This window comes from Tachyglossus aculeatus, chromosome 27 (genome assembly GCF_015852505.1).
Source record: "Tachyglossus aculeatus isolate mTacAcu1 chromosome 27, mTacAcu1.pri, whole genome shotgun sequence".
In the NCBI taxonomy this organism is placed as follows: Eukaryota; Metazoa; Chordata; class Mammalia; order Monotremata; family Tachyglossidae; genus Tachyglossus; species Tachyglossus aculeatus.
In genome coordinates, this window is record NC_052092.1 from 6,184,677 (window position 1) to 6,199,359 (window position 14,683).

Consider the following 14,683-nt stretch of genomic DNA (forward strand, 5'->3'; position numbering starts at 1 on the left):
CGGAGCTGCCCTCCTGGTTTCTAGAAGCTCAGAACGGCCCACTTGCCCCTGTCCCCTGGTCCCTCTTTCCCTTCCACCTCCCTCATTCCTCCAGCTTCTAGACCAGGGAGGCTGGCAGGTGGGGGGTGGCCCCTTACCCCCCAACTCTCTGGTGAACTTGAAGAAGGGGGGTGGTCGTCTCAGTGCCCCCCAGCACCTGGGTGGAGAATTAGCTTTGGGTCAGTCTGCCTGATGGTCCCCTGTGTCCCAGCAGGGCTGAGGGTCTGACCGGGCCTCTGTTGCCCTGCCAGGGGGTTGGGGGGGGGGGGGTAGTGTGCCCCTCCCTGGTGGCCACTCAGCTGGCCTTCCTTGGGTGGACACCTGCTTCTCTCCCTCCCTCCCCTTTCCCACCCCAACTCCACCCCTGTCCCAGAATCTGAAAGATGAGCCCCTTCCTCAAATGCCAGTCTGGGGGAGACCCTAACGTTCCCTGCGTTCCTGAGTCCAGTCCCTCACTCTCTACCTTCCCAGGTTTTGCAGAAGGGGAAACTGAAGCCCAGAGAGGTTGGATGACTTTCCCAAGGTCGCACAGCTATTGTAAGTGTGGAGATGAGATAAGTTTGGAAGGCTTCCTGGAGGAGATGTGATTTTAGTAGTGCTTTGAAGCTAAGGAAGGTGGCAGTCTGCCAGGTGTAAATAACAACAATAATAATTGTATTTAAGTGCTGAACTCACACTGGTACTGAAGATGTAGTATATGCTGAACTCACACTAGTACTCACACTGAACTCAAGATAATCAGGTTGGAACAGTCCCAGGTTCACACTGAGGCTCACAGTCTAAGGGAGAGAGAAAATAGATATTGAATCCCTATTGTACAGATGAGGAAACTGAGGCACAGAGAAGTTAACTGACTTGTCTGAGGTCACCCAGCAGGTGAGTGGTAGAAAGGAGATTAGAATCCAGGTCCTCTGACCCCCAGGCCCATGCTATTTCCACTAGGCCCAACTGTGTCGGGATGAATAGGGAACCGGATGTGCTCCATTGAGCAGACCTGTGTAATGTACAAGAATGGTGGGTAGAAAGGACCATCTAAGAATGCCAATGTGGGCTCTTCTGGAGCTGCCCGGGGCGCCTGGGTGAAGTGGGGGGAGCTTCATCGAAGAGGCATTGACCGTAGGGGCAGTTCTCCGAGGGTCCCCGGGCAGCAGCAAGCGGGCGAGTGTGCAGGGGTCCGAGGTCCCCAAAGAGCTGCAGCTTTGTGGCCCCCCCCGCTCCCCATCCCCACCCGACTGCCCGGGGACAGATGGTCCCGGCAGGCTTGATGGGCCGGGCTGGATCCTTGGTGACTGGTGTCAGGTCAGTGATGCTCAGCCTTGCAGACGCCCCTGCGTCTGTCCTATCCTTTAAGGCCTCCCACCGGCCGCATACCCCTGTGGCAGGGCTGGGCTGGGCAGGGCTGAGCTCAGAGCCCGGGGCTCTGGCCCTCTCCAGACTTGGCTGGGCACAGAGGGGGGCGGGGGCACACAGGAGGGGCGCCGGCCTTGTTTCCTGCTGCCGAGAGCTTTGTTACTGTAATAATAATAATTGTGGCATCTAAGTGCCAAGCACTGTTCTAAGCACTGAGGTAGATACAAGGTAATCAGGTTGGACCCAGTCCCTATCCCAGGTGGGACTCAGGTTTAATCCCCATTTTACAGGTGATGTAACTGAGGCACAGAGAAGTGGAGTGACTTGCCCAAGGTCACCCAGCAGACATGTGGCAGAGTTGGGATTAGAAGCCATATCCTCTGACACCCAGGCCGGTGCTCTTTCCACTAGACCATGCTGCTTCCCTATCTGTCCAGCACTTTGTGCTGAGGGATGGGTGGGATCCAGAGAGTTAGTCAGGCTGGGGCTCACTGGCTCAGCGAGAGGGACAGGGTCTCATCCCCCACTTATGAAGGAGGAAACTGAGGCCCAGAGCAGGGCTGGCCCTGGGAGGTGGGCTGGGTCTCTTCTGACTTGGGCCATTAGGGCCGGTCCTGGGATGTGCTGTGTGACCCCGGGCCTGTCCCCTGCCCCCTCTCGTCCCTGGCTACCAACCTGGCCCCTGGGGCCCAGAGGAGCTGCAGTGGAGGGGAGGCGGGTGGCAGCAGCCCCCAGTGGCACTCCCACCCCACAATGGCGTGGACTCCTGTATTAGGCAAACGCGGGAGTGTGGGAGTGCACCATACCGTACCGCACCGCTCAGAGCTGGAAGCCTGGGAGCCGAGGCATGTGGTGTCAGAATCCTAATTACGATTGTTCCAATTCTGCCTTCCGGGAGACACGTGCAGTGTGGGGGTCCTCCTCCCCCTTCCCGCGCCCATCCTCTTCTCCCTTCCCCCATTCTGCTCTTCCCTACTCCTCCCCGCATGCTCTCCGACTCCTGCACTCTCCTGTGATTCCCCCTCCCCTCTCTCCCCCAATGCCCCCCACCGCACGCAGGCAGCACGCTGTTCCCCATCTCCTCTGACTTCAGTTCCTGGACTCCTCCCGCTCCGCAGCCCCGGTCGAGTGACTTGGAACTCGGGTTCGCTGATCCGCTGGTAGAGCCCGGAATTCTCTCTAACCCCTTCCCTACCCCCGCCCCCCGCACGCACACACACACATACACACATACCCGCACCTTCCCTGCAAGATACCCTCTCAGCCCAGGCCCCGGAGCATCCCCTCCACCCACCTATCCCCCAGCCAACCTGATATATCCCCTCTTCCCAACTACACACCATGCACAACCTACACGCACTGCACCCTACCTACACACACTCACATACTCACGCACTATATATACTGCAAATTGAGAAGCAGCATTGCCTAGTAGCTGTAGCATGGGCGTGGGAGTCAGAAGGACCTGGGTTCTAATCCTAGCTCTGCCACTTTCCTGCTGTTTGACCTTGGGCAAGTCACTTAACTTCTCTGTGCCTCAGTTACCTATAAAATTGGGGATTAAAACTGTCCTATTTTTTTAGTTTGTGTATACCCCAATGTCTGGCACATAGTAAGCACTTACCTACCATAAAAAGATTACTAACTCTGCTTACTGCCTACACACAACACACATACACTGCACTTATGCATACACACCAAAAGCACCCTACATATTCATTCATTCATTCAATCACATGTATTGAGCGCTTATGGGGTACAAAGCACTGTAGTGAACGCTTGGGAGAATACAATACAGAAAAAGACACATTCCCTGCCCACGACGAGTTTGCAGTCTAGAAGTTGGGGGGAGACAAACATTAATATAAATAAATAAATGACGGATACGTACATAAATGTGGGACTGGGAGAGGGGATGAACAATGGGAACAAGTCAGGGCAACGCAGAAGGGAGCGGGAGAAGAGGAAAGGGGGGGCTTAGTCAGGGAAGGCCTCTTAAAGGAGATGAGCCTTCAATAAGGCTTTGAAAGAGGGGAAAGTAATTGTATGTTGGATTTGAGGAGGGAGGGCATTCCAGGCCAGAGGCCAGACGTGGGCGAGGGATTGGCGGCAAGATAGAGGAGATAGAGGCACAGTGAGAAGGTTAGCATTAGAGGAGCAAAGTGTGCATGCTGGGTTGTAGTAGAAGAGTAACACACTGCACATACTCACTGCTCTCTGTCTACATACAGCACAGTTAACGCATTGCACATACACACCCTACATACATGGCACATTCTGCGAATACTCACACTATTCACAACCTACACACAGCTCACAATGCACATACATACCCACTGCCCCCACACACTGACACAGACGCAACACATGCATTCCCATACACTCTCGGAGACCCCGTAGATCCTGGAGGGTGCCGGGGGTTAGTTTAGGCACCAGCTGGCCAGGAGGCTGAGGGATGGACACGATGACCTCTGAAAGCTTCAGAGGATTTTGCAGCCGGGTCGGCGACGGGAGGTGAGTGAGCGAGTGGCCGCGTGGGCTGCTGTCAGTCCGAATCAGTAGCCGCTTGGTCACCCTGGTACCTCTGCCCTAGGTGGCGGCTGTGCCCGCTGCTCGACAGAAGGCAGCCCTGTGGGCCGCCCCTTCCCCCTTCCTTCTCCTTCCCCGCCCTCTCTCCCCTCCAATCTCCTCCTTCATCTCTTACCTCCCCTCTCCCCTCAAGAGAAGCAGCATGGCCTAGTGGAAAGAGCATTCATTCATTCATTCGTATTTATTGAGCGCTTACTGTGTGCAGAGCACTGTACTAAGCGCTTGGGAAGTACAAGTTGGCAACATATAGAGGCGGTCCCTACCCAACAGCGGGCTCACAGTTTAGAAGATGAATTATGCCAGCTAACTTCTCACTGAACTGCACTTAGCAGATCACTGGGTAGTTCGATTCTGCTGCTTCAGATGCTTCTGCTGACGGCAGGGGTGAGAAAACTTCAGACTTCTAAAGCCATACAGGACCCGAATCTGCAGAGAACAAGTCCTGACCATCAAGAAAAGCCCGTCGGCATCAGGTTCACAGGGCAGGCTACCGGGTGATGACGCGTAGACTCTTCACATGAAGAGCACGGGCCTGGAGTCAGAGGACCTGGGAACTAATTCCAACTCAACCATTTGTCTGCTGTGTGACCTTGGGCAAATCACTTCACTACTCTGTGCCTCAGTGTCCTTGTCTGTAAAATGAAGATTAAGACTGTGAGCCCCAAGTGGGACGGGGGAGTGTGTCCAATCCGATTAGCTTGCATCTACCCCAAAGCTCAGTAAAGTGCCTGGCACATAGTAAGAGCTTACTAATACCACAATTATTATTACTGTTCTTCTCTGTGGCTGATTAGGTGGGGTGGGGTTGCGGTGGGGGGGCACAGTAGGAACACCCTCTGGTAGCCAAACCCGCCGCTATCCCATCTCCCCTGCCTGCCTGCACCTACACACTTTGGGGATCTTGGGGACCTGGGGAATGGTGAGGATCAGGCGGGGGGCTGATTGGCCTGGTGACCCCCACCCATTCATTTGTTGTGAGCTTTTGACGGCTTCAGCAGGCCTTGACGGTTTGATGCCCACCTGTTTCTCTTACAAATGAAAAATGGCTGTGTTGAGGAATGATCACCCAGTTTGTGAGGCTTTGCCCAAAGAATGGCGCTGCCGTCACCTCCCCCTGCTCCCGCTGGCCCTCATCCCGTACACCTAGCGCTGCCCCTCATCTGAGCAGGGCTGCTGGTTGCGGGGCACTGAACTGGGCACTCGGGAAACACAACAGAGGTACGAGGCCCATCTCCCATCCACAGGGAGATGCCCCCTTACGGGGAAGCAAAAATGCTACCAAACCGTGGAATCCGAATTAGCACATGGATTGTTCAGTCACATTTTTGTGAACGCAAAGTCCGAGGGAAGGCAGATAGAGATAAATGAGGACTTCTCTGTACCTCAGTTCCCTCATTGGCAAAATGGAGATTCAATACCCTATTTAATCTTTGAGCTCCAAGTGTCACCTGATTATCTTGTAGAGAAGCAGCGTGGCTCAGTGGAAAAGAGCCCGGGCTTTGGAGTCAGAGGTCATGGGTTCAAATCCCAGCTCCACCAATTGTCAGCTGTGTGACTTTGGGCAAGTCACTTCACTTCTCTGGGCCTGTTACCTCATCTGTGAAATGGGGATTAAGACTGTGAGCCCCCCCGAGGGACAACCTGATCACCTTGTAACCTCCCCTGTGCTTAGAACAGTGCTTTGCACATAGTAAGCGCTTAATAAATGCCATCATTATTATCTAACCCATGGCTTAGTACAGTGCTTGACACAGAGTAAGCGCTTAACGAATACTACTATTATTACTATTACTACTATTATTATTACCTATGTGAGGCACCTGAAGGAATTAGAAAGGGCAGACGGGAGTTGGTTGAGTTTTAGCAGGGCTTTGAAGGTGGGAAGGGCTGAGCTCTGGTGGATCTGGGGGAAAAGGGGAGGGATTTGAGGTGTGTGAGAGGGGTTTGGTATTGGTTAAATGCTTAGTATGTGCCAAGCACTGTACTGAGCTCTGGGGTCAGTGCAGGATAATCAGTTTGGACACAGTCCCCGTTCAACACAGGGGCTCACAGTCTAAGAGGGGGAATCCCATTTTACAGATTAGGAAACTGAGGCCCAGAGAAGTTAAGTGATTTATCCAAGGTCACCCAGCAGATTAGTGGCGGAACAGGGATTAGAACACAGGACTCCAGATTCTCAGGCCTGGGCTATTTCCACTAAACCATGGTGGCGTGCAGCTAGTGAGGCTGGAGTAGACTCAGAGTTCCTCCCTCTGGACTGTAAGCTTCTTGTGGGCAGGAACACGTCTACCAACTGTTGTTTTGTATTCTCCCAAGTGCTTAGTACTGTACTCTGCACACAGTAAGTGCTCAAATACAATTGATAGATTGATTATAGACATAGAATTAGGGTGTCTTCCCTTCCTTCCTCCCTCCCTCTTAGGAGTAAAGGTAGTATTCATTAAACGCTTACTGTGTGCAGAGCACTGCATTAAGCGCTGTGAGAACACCCAGGTGGGAAATCAATCAGTGGTACTTACTGAGTGCTTACTATGTGCAGAGCACTGTACTAAGCGCTTGGGAAAGTACAACATAGAAATATAACGGACATAATATTCCCTGCCCACAACAAGTTTAGAGGACCCGGTCCCCATTCCCCGTGGGGCTCTTTATCTAAAAGGCTCCCTTCCTCTGCCTGTGTGATGATTAGAGGGAATTATACCTATGGAACAAGACCGAGAAATGAAGCGATGCCTGCCGACCGGCCGCTCCGGGTTCCGGGTGTCATTTGGTCTCAGTTGAGCGCCCCCACCCCCTTCTCTTCCCAGCCCCGGGGGTGGGGACGCTCAGCTGGCCTGCGGAGCAGATGATGTCCGGCTCGGGCGCCGGTCCGTCCGGGGCCGCGGTGACTCTCAGATGGTCCCCAGCTCGGGTTTCCCGGAGGCCCTGGGCTGGTCGCGCGCCCGGGATTCCTCCGGCCACTGCCGCGGGAGGGTCTTTCGCGGGGACAGGGAGTGGACAGAGAGGAACCCCCCACCTCTCTTTGGAGGCCAGGGACCACCCTTCTCTCTTCCCTGCCCCTTTCCTGCCTCTCTCTCCTGCCCTGCTCACAGCCTGGCGGCTTGGGTTCCCCTGCCAATCTCCCCCTCCCCCATCATGCCAGTCCTGTCCTTCCCCCGCCACTCCCTCCCTCTTCACCCAACACCCCTAAGCATCCCTAGGCTCTCATTGCTTTTTTGGATGACTCTGGCCTCGGTCCTGGTCCCCGGGCCGTGGGCTTGTAGCCTGTCAACTTGGGCTGGCCTTGGAGTGAAGACAGGTCGGGGAGTGGCTGAGGTTCTTGTCCCTTTCCACAGGCAGGGATCATGAGGCTCAGAGAGGGTCGGAGTCGGGGTGGAGGTTGAGTACCCAAGTGCTTAGAGGGTACAGACCCAAGTGTATAGGTGATGCGGGAGAGAGGATGGAGGAGAGAGATGAGAAGTTTGTCAGGAAAGGCTTCCTGGAGATGAGATTTTTAGTAGGAATTTGAAGGAGGGAGGAGTGGTGGCTTGTAGAATAGGAAGGGGGAGGTAGGGCGTGAGCAGGGGTTGAAGGCCAGAGACAAGATCCAGGCACAGTGAGTAGATTGGTGTTAGAGGAGCAACGTATGTGGGCTGGGTTGTAGTGGGAGCAAAGCGAGAATAGGTAGGAGCCGGGGAGCTGCGTGAGCACCTTAAATCCGAAGAATCACCATTGCTTGTGCCTTGATGTGGGTGGCTTTCGCGACCTAACGCTCAGTCCTGTGGTCTGATAGAGAGGATGAATTACCATCGTGTATTTCACACCTGTGGGCAGAGCCCTTGGCTGGGTGCCCACTGCGGACAAAGCTCTGGGCCGGACCCCTAGGAAGAATGCAAGCGTCCATCCCCTAGTTCCTGCCTCCTGGACATTTGATCCTTTCCGGTCCTGGCTCTGTCCTCCCCCTGCCGGCCCCACCCCTTCACATGGTCCCACTCTCACTTAGCCCCACCCCTCCCCAATAAAGCCCCCCTACACCCCTTCCCCAAAGCTCCCTCAGGCCCCTAAGAGCCGGATCTAGCCGTCAGAGCGGCTTATGACAGGAGCTGATCCTCAGTAGACAGGAATCCACGTTAGCGAGGATGGGCATGTCCGGAAATAGTCCTGCCCCGGCCCCCCCGGGCCTCCGAGCGCCCCCCACCCCCTGACCTCACCTCCCAGGACCGTTGGCTGGCTCCCTGCCCATTTCCCAGCCAGGCCAGGCCAATCCGGCTTTTGGCTGCTGCTGAAGGGTGGCCAGCCAGGCACTGTCCCAGGAGGTAGGTGGGGACTCCAGGAGAGTTCACTGTCCTCAATCTTCCCATTTGAAGAAGGAGGATGTGGGCTCATTCACTTGGGAAGAGTGCTTTGGGGAAGTCCGTGTGTGTGTGCACACATTTACTAGGAGGGGTGGTGGTGTCCAGAGCCAGATCGGGGGGATGAGAGAGTGATGGGGAGGGATCAAGGAACATAGGAGAAGTTGGGGGGTGGGGAGGGGCGCCTAGGTGGATGAGGAGGATCATTCCAGGCCCAGCTCCCTCCCCCAAAAAAGGCAAAGGGAGGAGTGTTCTGATGCAGCCCTGTGTGGTTGGGGAATGCCCGCCAGGGGCAGGGTCCCTGCTGGGGGGTAGCAGGGGGCGGGGCTGGCACAAGCGCTATGGGCAGGGACACCTAGTAAATCCTCGAGCCCAGGGTCTGCGCCAGCTGGAGTCAGTGCCAGCGTTAGTCTGTGTCCCCATGCCAGTGTGAGCCCATGGACTTGTGCCACTGTGAACCTGTGCCCCCATGCCATTGTGAGCCCATTAATCTGTGCCAGCATGACACTGTGCCCCATGCCAGAGTGACTCTGCCCCATTCCAGGGGCAGCGCTCCGGGGTTTTCCTGAGCCCTTGTTGGCACACTGGAAGGGGCAAGGCTGTCTCTGGCATTTCCAGGAGCTGGGGCTTGGGCTCCCGAGATTGGAGACCAGAAGGCAGGAGGGAGTGGTGGTGGTAAGAGCACCGGACCAGCACCGATCTACAAATCTATGCGGTGAGCAGCTGCGGCCGGTGCCCTTTGTGGTCAGGATGAGGTGGGAGGACTTCCCCGTTGCCGCAGGAGGGACTGAGGTTAGACCTTGGAAAGAACTTCCTGATTTTCTGGGCTACAGGTCCCCTCCAAACATGTCCCCTATGGAGGGAGTTAGTGGGCCCCCAAAGAGGCTGACCCTTAGTTACAGGCTCCGTTGTCCTGAGGAGGAAACTAAGGCCAGGAGGGGCAAGAAGTGTGAGCCAAGGGGTATGAACGAAGAGCCCAGCCGGGATCAGGCCCCTCTGACTCCCCGTCCTTCTGTGACCTCGCTCCCTCCGGTCAGGTGTTCAGAGACACGAATATCAGCTGGGTCCAGCCGGGTCTCAGAGCTGGCTCTGTCATCAGAGGCCCTGTGACCGACCCTGGGGCTCCTAGGCCTCCAGGCTCCGTGGTCCCTCTGCTCTGTGGAACCTGTGCTCTGAGGCCCCTGTGTTCCAAGGTTTCCAAGGTCCCCGGGCTCTGAGCCCCTCCCTGCTCCAAGGTCCCCTGGGCTCCAAGGCCCTCCCTGCTCCAAGGCTCCCCATGCTCCGAGGCCCTCTGTGGTCCTTGGGTCCCTTTCCCGGCTGGTGAGCCAAGGCGAACGGCCTGTGAGGCTTGTGGCTCATTGCCACGCTCTGCAGCTGACTCACCCTTTGCTTGCCAGCCACCAGGAAAGCAGCCAAGGGGCCCCTTGGCTCCATGCCCGATGGCAGCCCATCCTCCTGGGCTTTGGGTGGCAGGCACTGGGGGACATTTCCCAGTGGCCCCGGGCTGGGAGGCAAGGAGCCCAGCAATGGGGCTTGGGCCAGGGGGTGGGGGGGTTGAGGTGAGGGCAGAGTGCCGCCCTCGGGGGCAGTCAGGGCCCCGTGCTCCCGGGGAGAGGGTGACCCCGGCTCCCTAGTCAGCGCCAGCTCTCTTTCCTGGGCGTGGGTCCAGAGAAGCCTGGGAATGTGACTGCCCAACTGCCAAAGCCGCCGCCTTTGGAGCGGGATGGGTGTAGGGGGAGGTCAGCTCAAGAGGGGTGTGTGTGGGTGTGTATGTGTGTGTGCCTGTGTGCACAAGTGCGAGGGCATAAGTGTAAGTGTATATGTGCGTGGTGCCTGGTGCCTCGGGGTGCAAGTGTCTGTGAGAGCTGCAGAGCAGGACTGAGCAGGTCCTGGAGCTGATGGGGATCAGGGGTGGGGGCAGTGCCAAGTAGTGGTTGGGTAGCAGTAGTGAATCAATCAATCAATCGTATTTATTGAGCGCTTGCTGTGTGCACAGCACTGTGAACTGAGCATTGACCGATGCAGAGGAGAGACAACCTCTGCCTCCCAGCCCTCCCCACCTCCCGAGGCTTCTGTCCCCCTCCCTGCCCCCACAAGGCACCCAATTTTCCATCTGTCCCTCCCCCCCCCCCCTCCACTGGCTGCTGCCCGGGCTGTTCAGCGGTTGGCATCTTGCTTTTGGTAAGGGTCTCAGGAGGGAAAAGGTGGGAAGAGGAGAGGGAAAGGGAGAGAGAGCAAGACCTGGATCTCCCTCACTAGCCTTGGGGGTGCTGTGCCCCTCTGTGTTCCATGACCCTCTCCCCCCGGACTCTGTGCCCCTCTGTGTTCCATGACCCCCTCCCCCGGACGCTGTCACCCTCTGGTCCAGACCGGCTCAGGCTGAGTCCAAATGAGCCCCGGGGGTCCGTCCTTTAACAGGAGGCTCTGAGCGGGACTGGTCTGGGGGACCCTTTTTCCCCCTTCTGCCATCCCTGGGAGAATGTGACATCACCTTGAGGCAGGGCATGCAGCCCGTGGGACCCTTGAGCCAGCTGGTAGGTGACATCACGCTCCCCTACCCCCACCCCCGTGCCCTGGAATCTCCCTGCCCGGGCTCCAGTCCCAGGCTGCCGTGCATGGCCTCGGCCCCCAGCCAGCCCCCTTGGCCCTTATATAGCTGCCCCTGCTGCCGCCGGCCCTTCTGGGCCCCCTCCCCTGCTGCGAACCTCCAGGAAAGGAGCTACAAGGGGCTGGGCCCTGCGGTGGGGAGGGGGCCAGGCTGGCCTGGCAGGCCCTGGAAGGTGGGAAGGGGTTCCTGATGTTGGAGTCAGCTGATGGTCGGCCGGTGGCCCCCGGCCACAGTCCCAGGGCTGGAAATAAAACCTTCCATCGGCGGGTAGTGGCAGCGGCCTGAGTAGGGCTTCGGCCAGGTTCCACTGCCTGGCTATTTTAAACCGAGGGGGCGGGGTGAGAGAAGGGCCGGGTCCCAGAATGAGGGGCCCTGGTGGGGATGCGGGATTTGGGGGGCAACTACTGGGCCCTGTGCCCTCATCTGCCCTTCCACACTGCAGCTCGGGGCTGTAGGGCACCATCATGGCTTATTCTACCCCAGTCCAGTGCTCTGCATGCAGTCAGTACCCAGCACAGCAGGCACCCAGAACAGTGTCCTGTGCTCAGCAGTTGCCCAGCCCAGCACCCTGCATCCGGCGGGTACTCAGCTAGGCACTCTGCACGCAGATAATGCTGCCAAATTCGCAGTTGAAGGGAAACTGCAGGGAGGGAAGAACTTGAAGAGCTGTGACCCCCCTAGGATGGGTTGTGACCCCAGCGGTCAAGTCATTCATTCATTCAATCGTATTTATTGAGCGCTTACTGTGTGCAGAGCGCTGTACTAAGCGCTTGGGAAGTACAAGTTGACAAGATATAGAGACGATCCCTACCCAACAGCGGGCTCACAGTCTAGAAGGGAGAGACAGGCAACAAAACAAAACATATTAACAAAATAAAATAAATAAAATAAATATGTACAAATAAAATAGAGTAATAAATACATACAAACATACATATATACAGGTGCTGTGGGGAGGGGAAGGAGGTAAGGCGGGGGAGATGAGGAGAGGGAGAGGAAGGAGGGGGCTCAGTCTGGGCCCTGGGGTGGATCGGGAGGCTTGGTGGGAGGGGCTAAAGGTGCTAAGTGCCATTGGAGCCAGGGGTGCACATAGTGGAAGCTCTGGGGGAACCCCACAACCATCAGAGAGACAGTGCCCACACGCGAGGGCCGAACTGTTACACGTGGGCCTGGTTGGCCCCTGCACAGGACTCTTGTGACCCCTCGGGTCTGGTCTCCGGGTGGCCGGAGGTGCATGCGGGCGTGTGTGACTGTATGTGTGTGCGCGTGCGCGCGCGCTTGTGCGTGCGCTATGAATAGATGATGACCCCTATTCTGCCCATCCTCCCCCTGCCCTGCCCGTCCTCCCTTTGCCCTGCCAGTCTTCTTCCTGCCCAGCCCAGCACTCTAGCCCTAGCAAGCCTTTTTTAGATGTGTACTGATCTCCTCTCAGCCTGGTTTCTCTAAGTCTGGGTCAGGTGGGGTGGGAAGGCCCCAGGATCTTTGGACTGAGACTGGATACTCCCCCGACCCACCTTGGGGTGACCTCTCCCTCGGGGCTTCCATCAGTGGGGGCAAGGGGGTGGCAGCGGAGAATCTGAGTGCAGATGCTTGTCTTCTGCTGGGCTTCCCTCCCTCCCTCCCCACTTCATTCGCTCTCTCCCCGCCTCCTTCGCTCATTCCCTCCCTTCCCCCACCTCGCTCGCTCCCTCCCTTCCCTCCCTTTCTTCCCTCCCTTCCCTCCTTCCTTGCTACCCTTTTCCCTCGCTTGCTCGCTCCCGCCTCCCCCCCCATTTTTTTCTTTGTCAAACAAGCAAAAGTGGGAGCAGATTAATTCTCCAGGTCTCCTATGAAAATGCTGGGATCGTTTCTCCGCTCTCATTGCTGTGTTTTCCACCCCCCAAACCCTGCTCATGTAACCCCCCACCTGCGTGTGTCCTTCCGCATTTGAAGCCTCGAGGGTTCAGCTGGTTTCATTTCCTCAGAGGCAGGTGGGGGCCGCTGGAGAGGCCGTGAGGTCTGAGGGGTGCGGGAGGCTTCCTTGCGGACGCAGACGTCAGGCCCGGCACCCATAGACACAGGGTAGGGGGTGGTCTAGCCTTCTGATGAGTCAGCCGGGGTCCCTACAGGGTCCTGCTCTGTAGTCAGTCGTAGTTCCACAGGGTTGTAGCATGACGCCTTCTGCACCTAACGACCAAACTCCAGTGCTTCGCTCGCTGCAGGTGCCCAGCCTTCTGCACTGCACACAGCCGGCACCCAGCACCACGCAATGCATGGGATGTTCGGAATAGCGCTCTACAGCAGGCACCCAGCGTAGTACTCTGCATACAGTGTAGTGCAGTGGATAGTGCAACTCTGTGACTGACCCTTGGCCTTCCCTGCCTGCCTGCAGGGCCGGCTCCAGCCCAGACTGGCCCTGCACCCACTGGGTTGGGAGGGGGACGCCTGGCCGTGCTTGCTTTACCCCTTCCCTAGGAAGTGGCACAACGCCCATCCCCACGCGGGTCCAGGGCAGGGGTAGGGCCTCCCACCAGCCCCATCTCTGCTGTCTCAGCTCCCCTCTCGCTGCCTGCCCCACGCCCACCCACCGGGCCCTCTGATTCCCCAACCCGCCACTCCTCTAGCTCTCTCCAGAGTAGGCTGGGATGGGGCTGGCTTTGACTTGGCACTCTTACACCCCACTGGGGGACCTTGCATAGAACCCTGCCCCTCTCTCCGGCCCGTGGAGTGGGCCAGACCCCAAGGGGGCAGGGTTGGGGCTGGAGGTGAGGCCGGCAGTGCACAGACCTAGGGGATCCTGGCCCGCTCCTCCTGTTTTTCCTCCTCCCCCTCCGCCCCTCCCTGAATTTGTGTGTCCGGCTGGGGCAGGGAGAATGAGCCATTCTGAAGCAATGGGGCCCTTGTGTCGTTAGCTCATTGCAGCATCTGGTCTGTGCCCCATCCATCTTCCGCCCAGCGGACAGGGACTTGGCGTTGTGTGATTGATTAATAGAGAAAATCGGGCAGTGGCGCAGGGCGGGGCGGGCTGGGGGAGGGAGACGGTGGGACACTGGACGAAGGGAATGAAGTTGGCACCCGCCTGAGGGGGTGGGGGGTGGGTGGGTGTCTGCTGCGCCCCCTGGTGGCGGCCCCGGGCAACGGTCACGAGTCTGCAGGTGCTGCACGTTTGGGGGAGCCCCCCCAGGGGAGGGAATGGGGTGTGAGTGGGGAGGCCACCTGTGCCCACCCTGACTTCACATCCACCCCTGCCCCGTGCTCACTTCTGTCTGTCCCTCCACTACCTCCCGCACCCACTTCTGCCTGCGCCGCCCTCTCTGTTTCAGTTGTGTGGCTGTGGGTTACTCGGCGTTGGCATCTGGCTGTCGGTGTCCCAAGGCAACTTCGCCACCTTTTCGCCCAGCTTCCCCTCGCTGTCGGCCGCCAACCTGGTCATCGCTCTTGGCACTGTCGTCATGGTGACCGGCTTCCTGGGCTGCCTGGGGGCCATCAAGGAAAACAAATGCCTGCTGCTTAGTGTGAGTGAGGGAGTGGGCCGTCACCCTGCCACCCTCCCCGTGCCCTTCCTTCCACTCGCATCCTCCCAACACCCTTCCCGTATCTATCATACCATCCCTTGCTCCTCTGTGCCCCCGTGTCCCTCATTCCCCTCAGATCCTCTCCACACCCCTCAGTCACTCCCCTCCATCCTTGCTGCCCTCCTTTCTCCCCGCATATTCTCCCTGCACCTCTAATTCCTTCCACTCCATTCTCCCCACATCCTTCTCTCCCCTCCCATACTCCCTGCTCC

General features: G+C 57.6%; 1 protein-coding gene across 2 annotated transcripts in view; it reads left to right on the forward strand.

Annotated features, from left to right (window-relative positions):
• The window catches only part of TSPAN9 (tetraspanin 9), a 44,973-nt gene that overhangs the window by 26,629 nt on the left and 3,661 nt on the right, over window positions 1–14,683 (forward strand). For both annotated transcript variants that reach the window (XM_038768006.1, XM_038768004.1), the window contains exon 4: window positions 14,220–14,411. In XM_038768006.1, the coding sequence (XP_038623934.1) occupies window positions 14,220–14,411 (192 nt within the window). The remainder of the gene's footprint in view (window positions 1–14,219; window positions 14,412–14,683) is intronic.